Source organism: Diabrotica virgifera, chromosome 8 (assembly GCF_917563875.1).
Source record: "Diabrotica virgifera virgifera chromosome 8, PGI_DIABVI_V3a".
Taxonomy (NCBI): domain Eukaryota; kingdom Metazoa; phylum Arthropoda; class Insecta; order Coleoptera; family Chrysomelidae; genus Diabrotica; species Diabrotica virgifera.
Window position 1 is genome coordinate 218701368 of NC_065450.1, and position 23937 is coordinate 218725304.

General features: G+C 34.8%; 1 protein-coding gene across 3 annotated transcripts in view; it reads left to right on the forward strand.

Moving 5' to 3' along the window:
• LOC114336430 (putative inorganic phosphate cotransporter) overlaps positions 1-19474 on the forward strand; it is a 76517-nt gene extending 57043 nt beyond the window's left edge. For all 3 annotated transcript variants that reach the window (XM_028286808.1, XM_028286795.2, XM_028286803.2), the window contains exons 2-8: positions 653-789; positions 2955-3273; positions 7853-8076; positions 10112-10261; positions 14611-14743; positions 17330-17586; positions 19169-19474. In XM_028286808.1, the coding sequence (XP_028142609.1) occupies positions 653-789; positions 2955-3273; positions 7853-8076; positions 10112-10261; positions 14611-14743; positions 17330-17586; positions 19169-19384 (1436 nt within the window). In that variant the 3' untranslated portion in view covers positions 19385-19474. The remainder of the gene's footprint in view (positions 1-652; positions 790-2954; positions 3274-7852; positions 8077-10111; positions 10262-14610; positions 14744-17329; positions 17587-19168) is intronic.
• Positions 19475-23937: the final 4463 nt, after the last annotated feature.

The following is a 23937-nucleotide window of genomic DNA, read 5'->3' on the forward strand; positions in this document are numbered from 1 at the left end:
CTGCTATAAGTGTAGTGTCATCAGCAAATCTTAAATTGGAAATCTTCCTACCAGCTACTGTTACTCCACAGGCCCATTCTTCTAAAACCATCCTCATGACATGTTAACCATAAATGTTAAATAAGTCAGGTGACAACACGCATCCTTGTCTAACACCTCTTTCGGTCTTGAATTGGTTTGAGAACTTATGATCTAGTCGTACTGTCGCTATATTGGACTGGTACAGATTTTTAGGTGTCACCAGGTGCATTGGTGCGCCCATTTCTATTAAAATTGACCAAAGATTTATCCAGCTTACACAATCAAATACCTTTTGATAGTCAACGAAGAATATAATCATCAAGGTACTTGAAATTCTCTAGACTTTTCAATGAGTTGTCTCAGGTTCAGAATTTGTTCCCTTGTACATTTACCCTTTACAAACCTCGCTTGTTCCTGGGGTATTTGGTAATGTAGATAGGTTTTTAACCTGTTTTTGATGGATTCTACTCAGGCCCGGACTGGCCAACCAGGCGGAAGGCCGGAACTATGTTTTCGTAAAATAGTAAAATCTGATTCAATTAAGTCTTTCTTGTAGTATTAATTACCCTAGATAAATATTTTTTCAAAATTTTCGTGATATGTTAAGTACTAAATCTTTTATTCTTTTCAGGTAGCTGGCTTGGCGTTCGACACATTCAATATGTAATGCTATTCGTAGTTGTTAATATATGTTACGCTGTCAGATCAATACTGAGTATAGCGATTTTTGCCATGACAGCAGAAGATCCTCCGGATAAAAGTATACCGGTAAGTAAAACATTGAAAACAACATTAGGTCTGCTTTTTCACTACAGATAAATTTGTTTTTTTTTTTCGATGTGTATGTGTGTGTATGCGAGAGAGAGGGAGAAGATGGCTTGGAAGCAGGTCCGTACAATCTTTGTTATATCTATAACTGTTTGTTTCATTTAAATGACACTATTTATTTCTTTCAAATATTCAATTAGTAAGTTAATTATTCTCACTTCATGGAAAACAAAGGTCGGCAAAAAATAAGGACACACTAACCCTCAAGTATGTTCTTATCGGCAAAAACAGAAAACGGTGCGAAATAACCATGTAGGACGATGGATCAAAACGGATGTAGAAATAAACCCTATAAAGAAGGAAATATCTTTCTATTATAGCATAAGAATTAGAAGGAGTAAAACCCTATAAATTAACGTCATGTGCCATCTCGGCGAAGAACTCAAAATGGGATAAAATGGGGATGTTTGATTTCAGAGTGGGCCAAAGAAAAGAGTCCACCTCGATATTTGGCAGTATTTATCAGATTTTAAGGAAATAAAAAACAGGTTAATTTTTGATCTAAGGGGGACACATTTTTATGGTACATATATTTGTCATTTATCAACACCTTCCCTTCCACTACCCCCCTCCCCTCCACCCCCACTTATTTATAAATAGGGAAATAGGGGTCGTGTGCTAGCTCATTTGAAAGGTTATTCAATTTTCTATTCAATAATATTAACATTGATATAATCATTTACACAGGGTGTCCAAGAAAAATTATTTTACATTAAATTAATTGACAAGAAAAGAAGAATGTATGTAATTTATTTAACTCAGAATACATTCTACTGCTGACAAAAAAAAACAAAAAAAATTTTTTATTTGATAAATAAACATTATTTGTTGCTTAAATTCAATATTGCACCTACCAAGAGGCATATGGATGGCAGCTTGAACATTGAACTTAAGAGAAAAGCAATGTATATTTATCAAAAAACATTTTTTTTCTGTTTTGTGACAGCAGTAGAATGTATTTTGAATTAAATAAATTACATTCATTCTTCTTTTAGTGTCAATTAATTTAATTACAATATTTCTTTCTTGGACACCCTATATAAATAATTATGTTAATGTTGATATTACTGAATAGAGACTTGAATAACCTTTTAAATGAGCTAGCATACGACCTCTATTCCCTATTTAAAAATAAGGGGTGGGGGAAGTGGAAGGGAAGGGGTTTACAAATGACAGATGTATGTACCGCAAAAATGTGTTCCCCTTAGATCAAAAATTGGCCTGTTTTTTATTTCCTTAAAATCTAATAAATACTGCCAAATATCGAGGTGGACTCTTTTGTTTGGCCAACTGTTAGAAATATACTAAACATACGCAATTCAAAAACACTCACGAAATAATGCGGCGGAGTACAGCTCTAACCGAACATTTTAAGGGCTAAAATAATATAATGCCACAATAGTTATTTTCCTAACAAGTGCAGAAAGTCATACTTTTCCTCACGCGACTGCAGTTTGCCGAACGACGCGAAGCAGGAGTTCGGCAAGCAGTCGAGCTTGCCGAACATGAGCGGAAACATGAGCGATTTTTCGCAAAACAAATATTTTTTTTGAATTTTTTGGGTGGTTCTAAGCAAAAAATATTCTTACAAATTTTTTCGTATGATGCACAGTTTTCGAGATAAACGCAATTGAACTTTCAAAAAATCGAAGAATTGCGATTTTTGAACCCGAATAACTTTTGATTAAAAAGTAAAATAGCAATTATGCTTACTGCATTGGAAAGTTCAAGTCAAATTCTATCATTTTGATTATTTGCATTGCTAAAAATTACGCGTTTATGTCGAAAACTATGCATCCTACGAAAAACTTGTAAAAATATTTTTTGCTTAGAATGACCCAAAAAAATACAAAAAAAAATGTTTTGTTTTGCGAAAAATCGCTGTTATGTGATTCCTCAAGTTTTTTGTTTAGAACAAGCGACATCTGGATCAACTGTTACCCAAAAAATTCGTGTTATACAGGTCAAAATACATAAAAAAAACTTGGGTAAGTCCATCTGAATAAAGGAGGTACCCCCCTGGGGTACAACGGCTGGGGTATAATTAAATCAAACAACGCAGCATTCTATATGGTCATATTAACCAATTTTTATTCGTATTTTAGACGTATCCAGAATGGGTCCCTTACAAGAACATAATGTTATCTTCATTCTTCTGGGGATACATCTGTTTGCAAATTGTTGCCGGCATACTAATCAAACGATATGGTCCCAAATGGTTCCTAGGAGGGGCCATTTTTATAGGATGTCTGTTTTGTTGCCTAATTCCTCTACTCGGAGCTCGGATGGGCTATGGTGGTGTCATATTTTGTAGAATCGTCACCGGTTTGACTCAAGGTTTCCTCTTTCCAAGCATCCATTGCCTATTGAGCTCGTGGACACCGTTGCAAGATAGAGCTAAATTTGGCACTTTTGTTTATGCAGGTAAATATTATCAGTTTTTTTTAAATAAATATTTAAATGTAAAAGCGTTTAAAGGCCACTGTCGTGACGTCAAAGACTAAGTAAAGCTGCATTACCAAATCACAAAGTTTATTGTTTTGATGTACGTAAATCAAAAACTCAGAAGTCAAAACAACGTTTAGACATTATCACTAATATTTTGTGTTTATTGAAAAAGATAACACAGAAAAGATTTGTGTTATAGGATCGTACATCCGTGAGGCACGGATATACTCTTAAGAGGAAACAGTAGCGATCAACAGGTAGCGAAAACGCGTTCCAAGATTGCGGCTGTAATTTTGAATATTTTTTCGAGATATTTGGCACACGCATTCGTAATATAATACAGAATGACGGTACAGAGCCCAATTTGAAAAATCTATTAAAATGTGGAAATTACTCTGTAATTAAATACAATATTAAAAAAACGAGCCTGTACCGCCATTAAGAAGAACAAAAAAATACACTTTCTTCAAATAAACTTTTTTATACGATGCCTAGATTTTGTGTCATTTTGGAACTACTAAAAATTTTTATTTCGTTAGTAGTTCCAAAATGACACAAAATCTAGGCATCGGATAAAAAAGTTTATTTAAAGAAAGTGTATTTTTTTGTTCTTCTTAATGGCGGTACAGGCTCGTTTTTTTAATATTGTATTTAATTACAGAGTAATTTCTACATATTAATATCTTTTTCAAATTGGCAATTACAACAACATTTACAGCAAAATTACAGCCGCAATCTTGGAACGCGTTTTGGCTACCTGTTGATCGCTACTGTATCACCTTAAGTGGTCAAGAGTAGGGGAGAGTTGGACAAAACGGGATACCATTCTTTTTTATTTTTATTACGGCAAAAATGTTAAAGAAATTGTCATATTATTATTTTTTATAGATATAACATTTATTGAAGCACACAAAAAACATATTTTTAGCTATTTTTAATGACTGGAAAATAGTAAAAAAATATTTATTAAAGTCCTGCACATCCCGTTTTAGCATACCATGGTTGGACAAAACGGGATAGGTTCACAATATTTAATTTTTTGCATAAACTTATCTAAAAAGTATATTTAAGTAGATATAAGACTGCAAAGCAAAATTTACCTTTGAAAAACAATATCTTCAGTAGTCAGAAACTTAAAAATAGGCCTTTTTTATGTTTTATTGCAAAATGGGAAATAAGACCTTTTATTTAGGACTAGGTAGATACGTATATCAGAATAAAAGTCACATAAAAATATGTTGTTCTTTTCTGATGCAGTATGAGAACACGCTTTATAGGTCTGGATCCCGCGTATGAAAAAAAAGTTGATTAATAGCAAGCTGAAAATTTGTTAATAGCTTAAGGGTGTCTAGTCGGACAAACTTTGATATATGGGAACACTGGAACAGGGGAAGTTTTAATTGTGGAACAGGTTAAAAATTTGGAACAATCAGACCACGAAAACGGCACATGTATTTTGTCCGACAGAACAGACTTAAACTCTTCGAACAGAGATTAAACTCTCATGCAAAAATCAGACTGCTATTTATCACCAAATGGGGGTTTTAATGCGTGGAACTTGTAGAATATGTCAAATGACAGGAATTATGACAGGTGATAAATAGCAGGCTGATTTTTGCATGAAAGTTTAATCTCTGTTCGGAGAGTTTAAGTCTGTTCTGTCGGACAAAATAAATGTGCCGTTTTCGTGGTGTGACCGTTCCAAATTTTTAACCTGTTCCACAATTAAAACTGCCCCTGTTCCAGTGTTCCCATATATTAAAGTTTATCCGACTAGACACCCTTAAGCTATTAACAAATTTTCAGCTTGCTATTAATCAACTTTTTTTTCATACGCGGGATCCAGACCTATTGTCGCTATTTAAAAAATTAATAGGCCAACAAATAAATAGGTGGATAAAACGGGACATAAAAAACTGTATCCCATTTTATCCAACTTATAAGTGTCCCGTTTTGTCCAACTCAGACATTTTTCAAAACAAAAATGACTCCTGCCTAAATGTGAAAGTAAAATGAGATAGACTACACATGAGAATATTCGTTAATGAGTGCTTAATTAAATGTAATAGTCACCGGAATTATATGTTTAGATATGTAGGCAATATAATGTAGAAAACAACGTACTTAAAAGTACAAAGTACCAAAAAAATAGAGTCAAAGAATTCTAAACACAACAACTTTTCATCAAATAATGGCATCGAGGTAAAACGAACTGAGAATATTAAAATGACGACTGAGAACAAGTTTTCGTCGTTGTCCGATTGATAGCAGCACTAGTTGGGTCTCTAGGCTAGGTATCCCGTTTTATCCGACTATCCCGTTTTATCCAACTCTCCCCTATGTATACACAAAACAAATAAAAATATTGTAGGTATCATGTAAACAATATAGTACGGCATCCGAAACTAGGTCGACCTTTACCCACCTGTTTACCGGATGAAACATTTTTTATTAAATTTCATACATATTACAACTATAACATGCATGGGTTGTCTATCAAAACCTTGTCATAGCTATCCTTAAGGGGGGCGTAGGGTTTAAAATTAACATTTCAGGAATATTTATGTGAATTTTTTGAAAAGTATGGTAGAATTTTTTTATTAAATAAACATATTCAGTACAATGTATAGAATATTAAAAAAAATTCAAGAAATATATTGAAAAATGAGCCAACGAAGCGAAATTTTTAGTTACCTCAAAAAACAATGGATTTTGCGGTGGACATCAGAACTAATCATTGGATCATGGTAAAAAAAATTCAAAAAGATTTTATTAGCTTATCAGTATCCGTTTCTTGAGGTAACACTGACGAGTTTTTTAGTTTTAACGATATTTGACTTTTTGGTATCACTCGGAAGTCAAAACAACGAATTTTTTGCAAAAAGGTGAAAATCAACATATTATAACAACGTTACCTCACGAAAATGTTTTCTCGAGGTAAAGCTGTCGAGTTTTTTAGTTTTAACGATTTTTAACTTTTTGGTATCACTCAGAAGTCAAAATAAGAACACATTTTTTTTGCAAAAAAGGTGAAAATCAACATATTATAACAACGTTACCTCACGAAATGTCTAAAAAAATAATTACAAAATTCCAGGTGGATTGATCAAGTAGTTTTTGAGTTACAATGTCTACCGCCTTTGAAAAGAGCAGTTTTTAAGAAAAATGCGTTTAAAGTATTGTCAACTTTTATTTCAAATCAATTTTTTGTCTTTATAATTACGTATTTTTTATGGGAAATAAGCCACAATTTTACTAAAAAATGAATTTATTAACGTTTCGAAGCCCAAATCGGGTTTCGTTGTCAAAATACAAAATACTATTAAAATAAAACAAACATGTTGTTGCTAAGTAAAAAAATTCTTCTAATAATTTATTTAATCTGACTCATTTATATTGGCAATTCAGACGTATATTATACATTTTAAAGTAGAAGACTTTAAAATGATATCGCCAATATTTATGAGTTGCGTTCCTGGGACGACTTTACTAAAAGATAGTTCATTCGATTACATGAAATCAATCCCAACTCAAGAATATCCATCGCAAAAAAATCATAGCATGTGATCTGTCTTTAAAAAGACAACCAAATGCAACGATGACAGTAAAATTCTCGCGTTAGAGATTCCATAGTAAATCACGAGGGAAAACCAGGAAAAAACCTCGTGATACTATCCCGACATCGTAAGTATTTGGTCTTACATTTAATCTACCTTCAAAAAACTAATACCAAATTCTGACTTTAATATGTTTAAATTATAAATAATATTAATATTACATAGATATACAATAAGTAATACTAAAATATAAAATTTGTACTAACTCGATATGTTATTGACTTACTAATCGTGGTATTTTCTTTCTATTGACTTTCTCTTTCAGTATGGGTAACGTATAAATTATATAATTAACCCATAAAAAATACGTAATTATAAAAATGCCACAAGGAAATAGCTTCAGAACAACATTAATTTTTTGTCTGTCAACTCGTAAAGTAATGTACACCGGAATATTTTTGTGAATCGCGGTGTAATTTACAAAAGAAAATGAGAACAGCTGTTGAACGTTTCTCACTACGCTCAAGCGAGCTGGTAAGCGTAACTACGTAAAGGTAGCATGCTTTTTTTCCGGTAATTTTGCTCCAATCAATCTGAAATTTTCAGAGAGTATTATTTAAGTTATGTACTTGAAATCGAAAATTTCAAAATATTCAACCCACCCCCTCCCCTCATTTATTTATTTCCAAAAATAGATAGAATTTTCGTGTATTAACTAATGTTTATTACTGAGAGAGTAGAGAACAACACGTGTATTTTTAAGAGATAAAACCAGAGAGAGGATTATCTTTTCACTTCTGTCACCAGCGACGGTTGACAGTCAAGAGAGAAATTCGCAGTATTTTTCACCACGCGGAAACTGTGGTTATCACAAGAAACTCTTACGTTTTCAGTTCAAAAATGCAGCAAAACATGGCAAATTACATGGACACTTTTGTTGTGTTTTTTATGTTATACATGTACATCGTTTGTAACCATAATACTTCTTCTTTTTTTAGGTGGTCCGTTGGGAAACGTCATTTCCATGCCGATAGCTGGCTTCATATCGAACTCACACTTGGGCTGGCCAGCAGTTTTCTACTTGTTTGGAGCCTTGGGTATAGTTTGGTCAGTAGTGTGGTTTATTATAGGATCAGACTCTCCTTCTAAACACAAGTCTATATCAGAGGAGGAAGTACAGTACATCGAACAAAATACGGAACCACGCGACAAAGAGGAAAAGGTAAATAAGTTTAAATATTTTTGGGTTTTTTTGAACTTAACTAAATTATGGTGCATATATGCAGATGACATTGATATCATAGCAAGAAAAAAGGCGGACCTGGTTCAATCGTTCACGCCATTGGAAGCAGCAGCAAAAAGAATAGGGCTACAAGTAAATATTAATCAAACTAAGGGCCGGTTGTTCGAACGCTAATCAACAATGATCACTATCAAATATTTAATTACTGTCACAACTGTCAGTGTCAACTTTGGTTGGGTTGCTGAAAACATAATTGATTATAATTATGAGATTAGTTAATCAATTAACATAACAATTATTAACATAATTGATTAACTAATTTCATAATTGTAATCAATAACTATGTTTTCAGCAACCCAATCCAAGTTGACATTGACAGTAGTGACAGTAATTAAATATTTGATAATGATCATTTTTGATTAGCGTTCGAACAACCGGCCCTAAGTATATGAAGGTCTCAAGTAATAATCAAGTAGCAGAACCTGAAGATCTAACGGTTGGAACATATATTTTCGAAGGAGTAAGAGAGTTCGTATATCTAGGCTCACAAATCAACCAAAGTAATACACTAACTGCAGAAATTAACAGACGTATATCTAGCAAGACTATCGAAAACGTATACAGCAGAAATAATATACAGGCAAGAATTAATAACAAACTAGCACAGTCGATACCAGTGGAAAGAGGCATAAGTCAAGGAGACTCATTGAGTCCGCTGCTGTTTAACCTCATCATAGATGAAATTATTCATAAATTCAAAAACATGAGTTATAGTGTATAGAATGGGTAAAGAAATTATCTCTATAGCATGCTATGCAGATGATGCCATACTTATTGCAGAGAGTAAAGATGACCTTCAGACACTTTTATATCAATTTAATATAACAGCAAGAAAGTTCAACATGATACTTAATATCACCAAATAAAACAAAAAGTATGATAATCTCTAAAGATTCAATAAGATACAAGCTGGAAGTGGACAGCAAAATAATCCAGTTATAAAGAAGTATTAACTACCTGGGAGTAATAATGCACAGTTATGGAGATACAGAAGCGGAAGTTGCCCAACAAATAAACAAAGCCAGCAGGATAGCAGGATGTCTTAAATATAAATAGCATTATTTTTTATTTGACTTTAATATCATTCTAGATATCCTCATATTTTGAAATAAAAAAAAATCCCTATATTTTACAAATAAAAAAATATATTCTGAAGTTGATGAAGTAGTTTTACACTGCGCGTTATCAAAATTTATTTTTAGACTGTGGTGCCTGTTATGTACGAATCATGACATTCCTGTCTGCTACAGTTAGTCATTATTATTATTTCCAGGCGTATATTATTATAGTTTCTTAGTATTTTGTGTACATATAATGTGAGCTCTACACTCTCGCCGAAGTCGATCGAGGTTCAACAAGTACGAGTGTAGACGGCCACCTTGTGCAACTTTGCCTCGCTTCGTTCTACTTCCGTTCTCTGTAGGTCTGGCGCGTCCGAGTCAAAAGGATCTTTGTCGGTATTGCACCGCTGGAATGTGTTCCTCGCGAAGTAGTACGAGTGTGTAGAGAGATACTTCGGACTTCGCTCAACTTTTACGAAGTAACTTCGCTAAGAGTGTGGAACCCGCTCATGATATGGCCCGCAAATATCTTACTGAGGCTGAGTTACAGGAAATTGTTACTGCTAGCGATTTTTATGATGATATAGAAGATGAAATAGTATCAGAAAACGAGAATGTATTGTTAGATGAAGATTTAAATGCTGAAAACATTGCTTCCAGGTCATTTTTGACCTGGGGTCATTTTTTACCCCCGTTGGTCATCCGTGTAACAAAAAAAGGTTGGTCATCGGAAGGTTAAGGAAGCAGGAAGAAGAAGAATAAGAAGAAAAAAACAATTTTAAAATGGAATTTACATTACAATCAATTGTGTTAATTTCTATAAATATTCAAATTAAAGTTAATTTCTATATTCCAATAATTCTAGAATTTCTAACAAATATTTTATATTTTAGGTAGAACCCACTCCATGGAAAGCCATTTTGACGTCTATGCCAGTTTGGGCGATTTTGGTTTCACACTGCGGACAAAACTTCGGCTTCTGGACTCTTCTCACAGAAATTCCTTCGTATATGCACCAGATTCTAAATTTCGATCTGAAATCGGTAAGAATAATATTTTTTAGTAAGTAGTCTATCTATAAAAGGATTTTTAGAGCTGTCACCGCCTTCCTTCTTTCAACCAACGTCTCCAGTCGTTTCTGTTCTGCCATTCTCCGTCTCTAAGCTCTCGTCTTTCCATGGCCTGGTCCACTTCTTTTCTCCATGATCTTCGGGGTCTGCCTCTTCTTCTCTTTCCTATTGTGCTCCAATCCGGAATCTTTGATATCCATCTTGTACGATCTGCTCTTCTCACATGTCCATACCAAATTAAACGTTTTTCTTCAATGTAGCTGAGGATGTCTTGTTCTACTGCCATTCTTCGTTTTATCTCCTCACTTCTAATACGATCTATTCTTATCACTCTGCAGCTTCTTCTCATGAACTCCATTTTAGTTGCTGTAATTTTGGACATGTTTCGTTTGTTTATTACCCAATTCTCTGCTCCATAGGTCATTACACTACGTACCAAGGTGTTATATTCTCTTCTTTGTTTTTCTGGTCATTTGTCTATCCCACAGTACCCCGTTCATTTGTTTAATACATGTTCTTGTCTATTCATATCTGCTTGTTATCTCTTGCTCGGTGGTTCCATTCCACTGGTTCTTATTCTGTTGATAAGTATTCGGTCTTTTCTAGGTTTATTTCCAGTCCATTTTTTATGTATTCCTCTTCTAACTTTCGGAGCATATAGGTCAGCTCTACTTCTCACAGCTCAGCTTCTTTATTTTTTGAAGCGCTTGAGCCACTTCCTCGTTTGTTACTCTGGTAACAGCAATGATTACCAGAATAACAAACGAGGAAGTGGCTCAAGCGCTTCAAAAAATAAAGAAAGGAAAAGCAGTCGGACCAGGCGATATTCCTGGGGAAGTATGGAGAAAAAGGTAACATTATTAAGCTTCCAAAAAAGGGAAACCTCACACTGTGCAAAAATTGGAGAGGAATAACCTTGCTTACCGTCATAAATAAAAATTTTACGACCATCATACATAAAAGATTAACAAACAAGGTTGAATTTCGAGCGAATCAAGCAGGTTTTAGACCAGAATCTTCCTGCATAGATCACATTAATACTGTGAGGGTAATAATGGAACAATCGGTTGAATGGAACACACCTCTGTACATGGTTTTTGTTGATTTCGAACGTGCCTTTGACAGCCTATCTCATACTGCTATATGGAAAATTTTAGAACTAAGAAACATTCCTCATAAAATAATTTCCATTATAAAGTCACTGTATACTGAGGCGACGTGCAGCGTGACACACAATGGGATCAATAGTGACGAATTTGACGTACTTACTGGAGTCAGACAGGGATGTGTGCTTTCTCCGTTTCTGTTTAACATAGCTCTAGACTATGTTCTCTCCGAACTAGACTTCGACACAAAAGGGATACAATGGACGTAAACCACACGCCTAAGTGATCTAGAATACGCCGACGATATCTGCCTGTTAGGACAAAGGTTCCAGGATGTGGCCGACCAATTGGAAACACTATCCACTGAGGCCAATAAAATAGGTTTAAAAATTAATATTGGTAAAACCAAATCCATGAGAATAAATGCAAGAAACAACACGCTATTTAATATCGACAAGCAGATTGAAAATGTGGAAAACTTCACGTACCTTGGAAGTGTCATAACAGAAAGCGGAGGTACAGAAGACGATATTCGTATGAGGATACGAAAAGCTCAACAAGCATTCAGCATGCTTAACCCTGTTTGGAGGTCAAGGGAATATACTACAAGGACAAAGATCCGAATATTCCAGTCAAATGTTATGTCTGTTCTACTCTATGGATGTGAAACCTGGAAAGTGACAAAATCCCTTACAGACAAATTGCAGGTCTTTGTTAACAAATGTCTACGAAGAATTGTCCGTATTTTCTGGCAAAACACAATCAGAAATGAAGATCTGCTACACCTGACCCAACAAAAGAGGGTAGAAAATGAAAAAATCCAGAAAGTGGGGGTGGATAGGTCACACACTCCGAAAAGATAGTTCCAGTATTGCAAAAACTACCCTAGAGTGGAATCCTCAAGGAAAGAGAAAAAGAGGTCGCCCAGCACAAACTTGGAGAAGATCCATCATGGACGAGATAAGAAGTCAAGGAAAGTCTTGGAATGAGGTAAAGGCCCTAGCGCAAAATAGAACCCGATGGCGCGTTTTCACTGAAGCTTTATGCTCCACTTAGGAGTTCAAGAACATTATATATATGGAGAGCATTAGGAAAGACAGGAATAAGTTGGCTAGCAGGTCTATTTAATAGAATTATGGAAGTTGGACAAATGCCAGACGAATGGAGAAGCAGTATATTAGTACCTGTCTACAAAAACAAGGGAGATATACAACAATGTACAAACTACAGGGCTATAAAACTACTTAGCCACACCATGAAAATATGGGAAAGAGTAATTGATAGACGGATACGCGAAGAAACCGAAATATCCGATAATAAATTTGGCTTTATGTAGGGCAGATCAACAACAGATGCAATTTTCATTGTAAGGCAACTGATGGAAAAATACAGGAATAAAGAGACCAACGCTCATATGGTATTCATTGATCTTGAGAAATCATATGATAGAGTTCCTCGAGAGATTCTTTGGTGGGCACTCAATAAGAAAGGAGTCCCTGGCGAATATGTAAAGATTGTGAGGGATATGTATGAGGGAGTAACGACTAGTGTTAGGACAGGTGTGGGAGAGACTGATAAATTTCAGGTAAAAGTAGGATTGCACCAAGGATCGGTGCTGAGTCCTTATTTATTCTCATTAGTTTTGGACCAGATAACAGCGAAACTACAGGTTAGCATTCCATGGTGTCTAATATATGCTGATGATGTAGTGTTGATAGGAAATAGTGAAAGAGACTTAGAACAAAAACTGGAACAGCGGAGACAAGCTCTGGAGGACAAAGGTTTAAAACTTAGTAGGACAAAAACAGAGTATTTGGAATGTTCATTTAAAGATGGAGTTACTACAAATAAAATGGTATCTTTGGATGGTGAAATGATTGTGAAAAGCAATAGTTTTAAGTACCTAGGATCGGTATTACAGAGTAATGGAGATATAGATGGAGATGCATGCAGTAGAATTAGGGCTGGATGGATGAAGTGGAAAGAAGCGAGTGGTGTGTTGTTTTACAGAAAAATTCCAATGAAGCTGAAGGGAAAATTTTATAAAACAGCCATAAGACCGGCTACGATGTACGGAACTGAATGTTGGGCAGTGAAAAAGAAAGAGGAACAACGCATGCATGTGGCGGAAATGAGAATGCTTAGATGGAGGAGTGGAGTGACAAAGAAGGATAAAATTAGAAATGAGTATATTAGGGGAAGTCTAGGTGTGGCACCAATTGATGCCAAAATGAGAGAGCATAGGTTAAGATGGTTTGGTCATGTTCAACGTCGAGTCGTTAATCACCCAATACGCAAAATAGCTGAAGTGCAGATTCCTGGAAGGAGTAGGAGAGGAAGACCAAAGAAGACCTGGGGGAGACGATAAGGCGGGACATGTTGGTAAAAGGGATTAACATTGATATGACCCAAGATAGAATTGTGTGGAGAAATGCAATGACGGAAGCCGACCCCGCATAGGGAGAGGGCAAAGAGAATGATGATAGGCGGACAGCTCTACGTCATCGCCTTCTTCTATTCCATGGAACATATTTTATTGACTGTTTTGTCCATCATGCATTTTTCATTCTCATTACATGTCCGTACCATAAAAGCTATTTGGATTCTATTGTATCTACGGTCTTGCAAATCCTTCCTGTTCTTCTTCTTGTATCTTTATTTAGGATGTGATCAAGTCTGGACATCGGACATGCTCTTTTTAAATAGTCAATTTCTACTATTTCCAGTTTTTCTTCTCTTTTATTGTTTCATTATGATTCGTCCTCCAAATTATGGTAGAAATTGAAAAACTTGTTAGTACCAGGAATCTAGCCTGGACCCTTCGGGTCCACTAGAACTTAAAAATATGTATATAAAAATTAAATTTCAAATATTAAATTTTCAAATATTAAATTTTAAAATACATCTGTGGCTTTATGATGTACTAGATTGTCGAACTATGGCAGTCATTGTAATTTCGTGTATATCATTATTGTTGATTTATTTTTATAAATCTCCAAATGAAAAAGTCTAAAGGCGATAGATCAGGAGAACGTGGAAGCCACAGGTAAGAACTTTTATTTCAATCTGTTCTTACTTCGTATTTGATATTGCAGTGAGACGTACTAAATCCTTTGGACTATTAAGTATATTACCTTTCATGTACCTACCATTCTACAATTTGTTTAGTTCTATTTTAATATGCCTTTACTTTTATAAGATGTCTGTTATTTTCAGAATAGCACACTTTCTTCACTGCCTTACTTAACGAATTGGATCTTGAGTCTGTTTATGAGTCCTATAGCGGACTTTATAATAATTAAGAAATATGCCAACGTGGGACAGAGTAGGAAAATATTCAACACAATAGGTAAGTTATTCCATTATAGGTATATTATTAGTTAATTATACATGTAGGATTCGTTAAAGACAATCGTAATAAAAGTCCGTGTGATGTTTAACAGTTTTAATTAATAAAATAGATAACTAAATTATAGATACTATTAAATTCACGAAATGTAAAAGTGTTTGTTTAATTGCTACTAAAATTTTATGAGTTCTCACAAAAGAAAATATCTTTGAAATAATCGCGTTTATCTACTTAATATATGACCGGCTTGTCAATATATAAGTACGTCTTAAACTGCGCGTCCTTTCGATTATTGCCAAATACAATGTCTTTCCTCAGAATCTCAAAATCGACTGACTATACAACCCCTACGCTAAAACAAATTCTCTTAAATACATCTAATCTCCCTTTTCCGTTTCCCCATGAGAACCAACCTATTAAAATTGAATCAAAGTATGTAGGTACTGACTTTTTCCAAAAAACGAAAACTATTAAAATTAGTCAAGGCGGCTACTTATGTTTATCTTGCGTCTCAGATAACTCCAATTCCAAATCCCCAAGTCGATCCGCACATGTGTTCGTATGCGTGAGACTCTTATTTCGTTTTCGTAATAATAATTAAGAAAAATTATGTACAGGAGTCTTAAAAATTAAGGTAAAATATTTACAATTCTACATACATATATGCAAGAAGAGAAAGAGGTGAAGGAGAAGTGTAGTCAATAAGAGAAAGAGGAGAAGCGTAGAAAAGTAGAAATAGAAATCATAAATAGGTAGTAAAAACCGATTTAGAAAAACTGGAGCACAAGCACTAAAGCTGTGGAAAAGCACAATGACGAGACAACACTATATACTTTATGTTTCGCTGATGACCAATTCTGATTGCTCAGGACCATGAGGACTTGAGTTACATCATGCGGAAGCTAATAAAAGAATATAATAAATGGGGTCTCAAAGTCATCATTAATAAAACTGAAGCCATGTGTATTGGAGGGACAACGCAGTCCATTACATTAGACGACGGGGTAGGAATTAAACACTGTGATAAAAACAAGTACCTGGGCATGATAACTCAAGATGGAACACTCGATACTGCCATAAAAGACAGAAACATACAGGGTAGAAAAGCCATATCCATGATGAACGGCATTCCGTGAGACCAAACAATATCTAAAGAAAAATAAAACGGGATAATACCCGAAGGTTGGCTGTATACCATCTAGTTAAATAAAATTAACATGAAGTAAAACTCCCTAGTGTAGTTGGTATATTTAATAAAAATTCTAAAAATTTTTAAAAATCCAAACGGATTACGTTCAAAACGTTTTCGGACTTATCAGTCCATCATCAGTGAACCTAAAAGTAAGTAATCTCACTTAGTAAAATTGAAAAGGGTGAAATTTTGAATGTTAAAAATTGAAAAGTGTGTTTACGATTACTTACTCTCTGTCCTTGCTAAATAGCATTGTGGCTATTTAGCAAGGACAGAGAGTAAGTAATCGTAAACACACTTTTCAATTTTTAACATTCAAAATTTCACCCTTTTCAATTTTACTAAGTGAGATTACTTACTTTTAGGTTCACTGATGATGGACTGATAAGTCCGAAAACGTTTTGAACGTAATCCGTTTGGATTTTTAAAAATTTTTAGAATTTTTATTAAATATACCAACTACACTAGGGAGTTTTACTTCATGTTAATTTTAAATATCTAAAGAGAACAAACAGCTCATATATAATATTACCATACTTAAAAGTGTAATCACATATGACAGTGACGTTTGACCACTGAAACAAAGAACACAGAAAATGTTATTATGAACAGAAATGGACTTCTGGAGAAGAGAAGCAGGCAAATCAAGAAGAGATCGGATACCAAACGAGAGAATACATGAAATGATGGGAGACACACATACAATAATTATTGATGATTAAAGCCCATCAATTATTGATGACATACAAACAAAACAACTAATATGGTACAATCATGTACAGAGACTTCCAGATGAGAGGATCCCTAAACAGATCTTGACGTGGACACCACAAGGGAGAAGGAAAAGAGGAAGGCCAAGAAGAAGCTGGAGGGAGGGAATTGAAGAGAATACTAGAAGAAAGAGAAAGCTCTCCAGGTCTATGGTTAAACAGAGAAGAATGGCGGTTAGGAGTCGGAGAACGCTGTAACCCGATAGTAATGATAGTACTTATACAATCTAGGCAAGGTAAATGAACCATGGCGCACAAAGTGCGAAATGGAAGAAGAGACTGCCATACACATAATATGCCATTGCAATGTGCTAAGTGATGTGAGATAGGAGTTAACTGGTCAACTGAGGTTCGAACCAGAAGAGATCCTTAAACTATCAATAAGAAAACTGATGGCCTTCGTTGAGGCTACATACCTACTTATTAGAGTTTAAGGGAAAAACAAAGTATGGTAGAAATGTCTTACCACCAAGTGCCAGAGACTAAAGAGTCTTGTATGATTTAAGAAGTAGAAAGGCTAGATATAAGTAAAAATAATGACAGTGATTATCTGTTCTTATCCTTCAATCTTTTTGTTACGTATAAGTAAAAAAACGCTAAAATGTTTTTATTTATATTTTTTAGGTTTGTGGATCCCAGCTTTGGCTCTAATCTCTCTAACATTTGTGGATAGTGACAATAGAGTTGCAGCTATTATATTGTTAACAATTGCTGTAGGGTTCAACTCTGCTGTTTATTCTGGCTACAACGTCAACCACCTAGATATATCTCCGGTCCATGCAGGAACGTTGATGGCATTGACAAATTCCGTTTCGAATATTTTCTCTCTAATTTCTCCGTTAGTTGTAGATGCCATTATAGCCATAACGGGATACCAAGAGGTAAAAAACTCTTTCTAGATACATTGCTACATTTTTTATGGCTTTTAGGCATGGATAACGGGTACCAAAAAAAGTTTATTAATAGCAAGTTGAAAATTTGTTAATAGCTTGACGGTGCGGTGTTTAGTCGGACAACCTTTGATGTACGAGAACACTGGAACAGGGGAAGTTTTAATTGTGGAACGGGTGGAACGGGTTTCGAATGTCAGACTTCGAAAACGTCCCAAGTATTTTGTCGGACAGAACTTCCAATTGATTTGTTACCCTTTCATTAAACTCTCATGCAAAAACCAGACTGCTATTTACCACCAACATAATACCTGTCATTTGATATGTTCTACGTGTCGGATTTATTAAAATGCCCAACATATTTGTCGGACAAACATTTTTTAATATATCATGTAAAGTTTGCTATGAAATAAACCTAAAACCAACCTCGAAATTAAAAGAGGAGTGCGACAGGGGTGTGTATTGTCACCACTACTATTCAATGCATACTCTGAAGAAATTATGAAAAGAGCTCTCGAGGGAGAAACAGCAGGAATAAAGGTAAATGGAACGCCAATTAACAACATTAGATATGCGGACGATACTATCATAATAGCAGACAACCTTAAAGACCTCCAAAAGCTAATGAACAAGATAGTTGAGTATGGAGAAGAATATGGATTATCAATAAACATCAAGAAAACTAAATTTATGAGGATATCAAAAACCCAAAATAATGATGAAAGTCTGACAATTAAAGGTAAAACTTTAGAACAAATAGAAAACTACAACTATCTTGGCACAATAATTAATTACACAAACGATTACTCCAAAGAAATCAAAGTTCGAATAGAGAAAGCAAGAACAAACTTCAATAAAATGAAAAAGGTACTTTGTGCAAGAGAACTGAAATTAGACTTGAGAGTTAGGCTGGCAAGGTGCTATATTTTCTCGACTCTGCTTTACGGGATAGAAGCATGGACACTTAACGCATCGACTACTAAAAAGTTGGAAGCATTTGAACTGTGGGTGTATAGAAGAATCCTGAAGATATCATGGACCGAGCATATAACAAACAACGAAGTCATGAGAAGAGTCAACAAAAGACTGGAAATATTGGAAACCATCAAGACACGAAAGCTGCAGTACCTGGGGCGTTATGTGTAATGAGAGATACAACATACTTCAGTTGATTATACAGGGAAAAATCCAGGGCAAGAGAAGTGTAGTTGCGTAACTTGAGGGAATGGTATGGATGCACATCAACCGAACTATTCAGAACAGCAGCATCTAAGATCAGAATAGCCATGATGATTGCCAACCTCCGTCGCGGAGATGGCACGTGAAGAAGAAGAAAACCAACCTGCTAGTTTTCACAATCATAAACTTGTCAGGATGGCACGTTCCACAATTAAAACTTCCCTTGTTCCAGTGTTCCCATACATCAAAGTTATTCCTACTAGACACCGTTAAGCTATTAACAAATTTTGGCACGCGGGATTCTATCGGACTATTTGATTTTCTTTATAAATTAGTAAAAATGGGTATTTTTTTATACAAACGAGCTAATTATTTTAATTCTTGTAATTTTTAGAATCAGAAGCAGCTATGGACATTCGTGTTCTGTATAGCAGCAGGTATCTACATCCTATGCGGTTGTTTCTACGACTTATTTGCATCTGGAGAAGTTCAATCGTGGAACACATCCGGAACGTCTTCTGTGGATCCTGAAAGCCAAAAGCCAGAGAAGCAGCAGGAAGCTGAAGTATTTGAAGACATTCAACTTGGGAAAGTTGAAAACGGAATATAAGTGATTGACTATTTATTATTTTGTAAATTATATTTAATGTTTTTGTTATTGTAAATAAATTGATCCGTTTAAGGATGTTAAAAAAGATAAGGTTGTGTTTTTAATAGAATTTTTATTTTGATCCATGGACCCCCTATTGTACTTAGTCTATAAGTATTTTTTATTAAGTATTTATTATCTTTTTCTGTTAACTCTAAACTTTAAGCCATCAGTACAACACTAAATTACACGAAAACCGCTTCAAAAGAATTGAAAGAAGCCATAAAATCTAATAAAACACCCTTCTCTGAAAAATAATCAGCAGGCGCATCTGTTTGGGGACCGGTGGAACCATAAACAACAGAAATATTTTTCTCAATTCAAAGAATATCAAAAATGATATTTTAAAATGCAAATACATTTCACTGGGTATAAATCATATCTCATAAAAAGTCACGTTTAAAATTTGCGATACAATAAAGATATAAAAATGTGTATTTTACTAGGTAATCCATGCGTACCTACCCATTGATGGTTAGGAAGAAAGATTAATTTTTATGGTAAAGTACGACCAGTGAGATTAATAGTCGTGAATTGTCTATCAATCCTTTTGATAGCTGTGTATTTTATTCTTAGAGTAAGTGTGAGTCGTATGGCTAGATCTGGAAAATATAATATTTGAGGTAAGTCTGGCCCTCCCTATTATGAATTTCTAGATCCGCGCCTGGTAGTAGCTAAGCTTAATCAACTAAGCTCAAATAATAAAATAAAATAACGTATCTTCGCCTCGTTCCGGAGAAAGCTCCCTTGGCGAACGTCTGCCAAAGAAAAACAAAATTGTATTTATTACTATCAAAAGAAAACGCAACTAATGTAATACAAGAATCAGTTACACATACTCGCACCTCCTTACACTTCACTCCAGTGTAAGCAGAAACACTCCTACAATCAAAATATCAATAACTATCGAGACACATAAGGCCTTATGAGCCATTTACTTAAAACATTTCTAAAGGTCATTCACAAAAGAATATATACAAAGTGTGAGGAACAACTAACAAGAACACAATTCGGATTTCGTGATGCTCTGGGAACACGGAGGCCCTTTTTGCTGTACAAGTGCTATTTCAGAGATGCGGGGATGTAAATTGTGATATATACGTATGCTTTATAAATTACCAGAAAGCATTTGACAGAGTAAAACACGACAAATTAGTAACTCTAATACAAGAAATTGGAATTGACAACAAAGATCTGAGAATTATCAGAAACATTTATTACAAACGGCCAAAATCAAAATAGAAGACCAGTTAAATGATAAAATTGCAATAGAACGAGGAGTACGACAGGGCTGTATTTTATCTCCACTACTATTCAATATTTACTCTGAATGGGTATTTAAGGAAGCTTCAGACGGTTATGCGAAAGGAGTATTAATAAACGGTGAATGGTTGAATAACATTAGATATGCAGATGACACCATAGTTTTTGCCGATAAACTGAATGATTTATAGATATTAACAAATCGTATAACAGAAGTCAGCAACAGATACGGACTAGCTCTTAACATAAAGAAGACTAAATTTATGACAATTAGTAAAAAACCAATACTAAACGCTCAACTTACAAAATAACGAAAGATTTGAGCAATATACATATCTGGGCACGAATTTAAATAGCCAATGGGACCACTTAACAGAAATTAAACAGCGAATAATAAAAGCGAAAGCAGCATACGTTAGAATGAGACCCATTTTCAACAGTCAGGACATATCATTAAAAACAAAATACCGTCTGTTGAAATGCTACATATTCACAGTTCTGCCCTACGGAATGGAAGCGTGGACACTAACTGCTGCATCTATGAATCGGCTCTAAGCTTTCGAAATGTGGTGTTATAGGCGCAACTTACGTATATCCTGGGTTGACCGAATTACTAATGTGGAACTCCTGCGTAGAATGGGAAGAGTATTAAATTCTCATAACCATCAAAACAAAAAAATTAGAATATCTAAGACATGTAATGAGAAATTAAAAACGTTACGGCCTTCTCCAACTGATTCTCCACGGAAAGGTAAATAGTAAAAGAGGACCGGGAAGAAGACGAATTTTCTGGCTTCAAAATTTACGAAAGTGGTATAACACGACTACCACTGAACTGTTCCGCGCTGCGGTAAACAAAGTCAAGATAGCCATGATGATCGCCAACATCCGGAACTGATAGGCACTTTAAAAAGAAGAAGATCCAGATACATACAACTCCGAATCGGAGATGGCGGTAACCGTTCACTACACGATTACACGGATGCTGTTCAATTACGAGCGGAGCATCTCTTCACTACAGAGTTCCTTCTCGGTTCTCTTCTTAAGGCGCATTTAAATCAAAGCGAACACAAACGAACGAATTCGCTCGTTAACTTTATTGTATTTGTACGTCGAATCGAGCACGATCGAACGAATTCGTTCGCATTCGCACATGTTCCAACCGATGTCGGTAAGTTAGCGAATCATCAAAGGAAATCGTTGTTCAATGTGGACAATGGATAGAATAGACGGTAGCGAACGAATTCGTTTAGAAGTACTGATTTAATTTATTTACAAACATTAGTTTGAGAGGGTTGTTTATTGTGTAGTCGTGAAAACATAATTTTGCAATATGTAGTGGACCAATGAAAAGATACTTCAATTAATTGAGTTATATAGAAATGAAGAATGCCTATGAAACCCGAAATCGAAGCTATATAAAAATAAACAGAAAAACTGATGCTTGTTTTAATTCCATAGGAATGGGTTGTGATGTCTCTGAACTAAAAAAATGAATTACTTTCTGGCATCATTTAGATGAGAAAGACAAAAAGAGGGTTCGAAGCAGTGGCGGCCCGTGAGGTAGTGCCATAGAGCCATGGCACTACCTTGCTAACTATGCAGAAACATATTTTTTATCTTAAAAACATTTTAATGCCTGTTTATTTTTTTTGTGAATATTTCTCTTTATTTTTATAAATTATATCAAATCTGGCAACTGTGTAGCGCAATGCAAATCTACCGACTCTGGCCACCCACAGCTGACCGGATAAAGGATGAAATGAAAATCATAAAAATCCCAGTGCCGAACGGCATAGTGGCTCGTGAGAAAAGAAAAAGATTGTATGAGCATCCTGTGTAAGTGACAGAGAGAGAGAGCGGTATTGCACTTTTAACATACGTTTAAATTGGAGTCTCCGTGCCAGGCTCGAAATCTCGAAAAGGAAGTTAGTGAATCTTAAGATACAATGTTTTAGATCTACATATTTCTAGTTTCTTTGCGCGTTCGCTTGACGCTATTGTGTTTATTGTCTACTACTGTATTGTATATTTGTGTTTATACTCTACTATATTTTTTAATTTGTAATTATTAGTTAGTGCGTTGTGATCGTGGGTGTCGTAGGTATAAAAATAATATTTTGATTATTTTCTACGTTTAATTTATTTATTGACAATGAATCAAATTAGTATATTAAAAAACTCTTTTGGTGGTTTTTCGTTAGAAAAAAAAACTACAAATTAAAGAACTCGGTCGGCCTTTGCCCGATTTAAAAATTGAAAAACAAAGTGGAAATGGACAAAAACTTCGCTGTCGTAAGTTTAATAAAATTATTTATGATAAAAATAGCTGGTTGTGTGGTTGCGAACAAACTAATAAACTCTTCTGTTTTGTATGCGTTTTGTTTGGAGGTGACGAGACTTGGTCAAACAAAGGCACCGATGATCTTGTACATATATGGGAGAAATTGAAATCCCATGAAAAATCTAAAGTGCACATGAATAACGTTTTTAGCTTTTCAATGCTTGGTAAGTTAAATATAAAAACCCAATTAAATTCAGCTTATCGTGATACTCTATTTATATTTTATATCCTTTTTGACCATATCGTAAAACCGCCACAAAAAATTTAGGCAGCTGCCCGGATTCTGGCACTACCTTCCTAAAGTTATACGAGCCGCCACTGGTTCGAAGTGGTTTGCTTTTAAAAGCCTAATGTTTTTATTGGATAAATTTCAACCCAGAAAGACTAATGAGGTAAGTAAATCAAATTAATTGCTAAAATTAATTAAAGGCCAATTTATTTTGATACACCAATTTTACAATTTATTATTTTAACATAATATAGTCATAATACCAAGAGAAAGCAACTTTTTCGAGGAAGAATTTTAAGAAAGCTGGTTGTTTAATATATTATTCTCTATGCTCCCTCAAACAGCGTATAATACTTGCTATACTTTTTCTGATGAGCATTTTTCAGTGCGTCACAGTTTTTCAATTTCTTTCTAACGCATTACATTGTATATGACAGAAAAAAGGCACGTCGGTGATTACTTTGGTAATTATTCTAGTTCGGTGATTATTCTAGTTGTCGATAGATGGCGCTATAATAGAAATAAAAATTATTTACTACAGTAGAGCGTCGATTATCCGAACTAATTGGGGGACATAGGTGTTCGGAAAACCGATTTGTTCGGATAATCGAACCATATTGAGATTGTCATACATATTTATCCACAAGTGAATAAAAACCATATTTATATAACTGTATA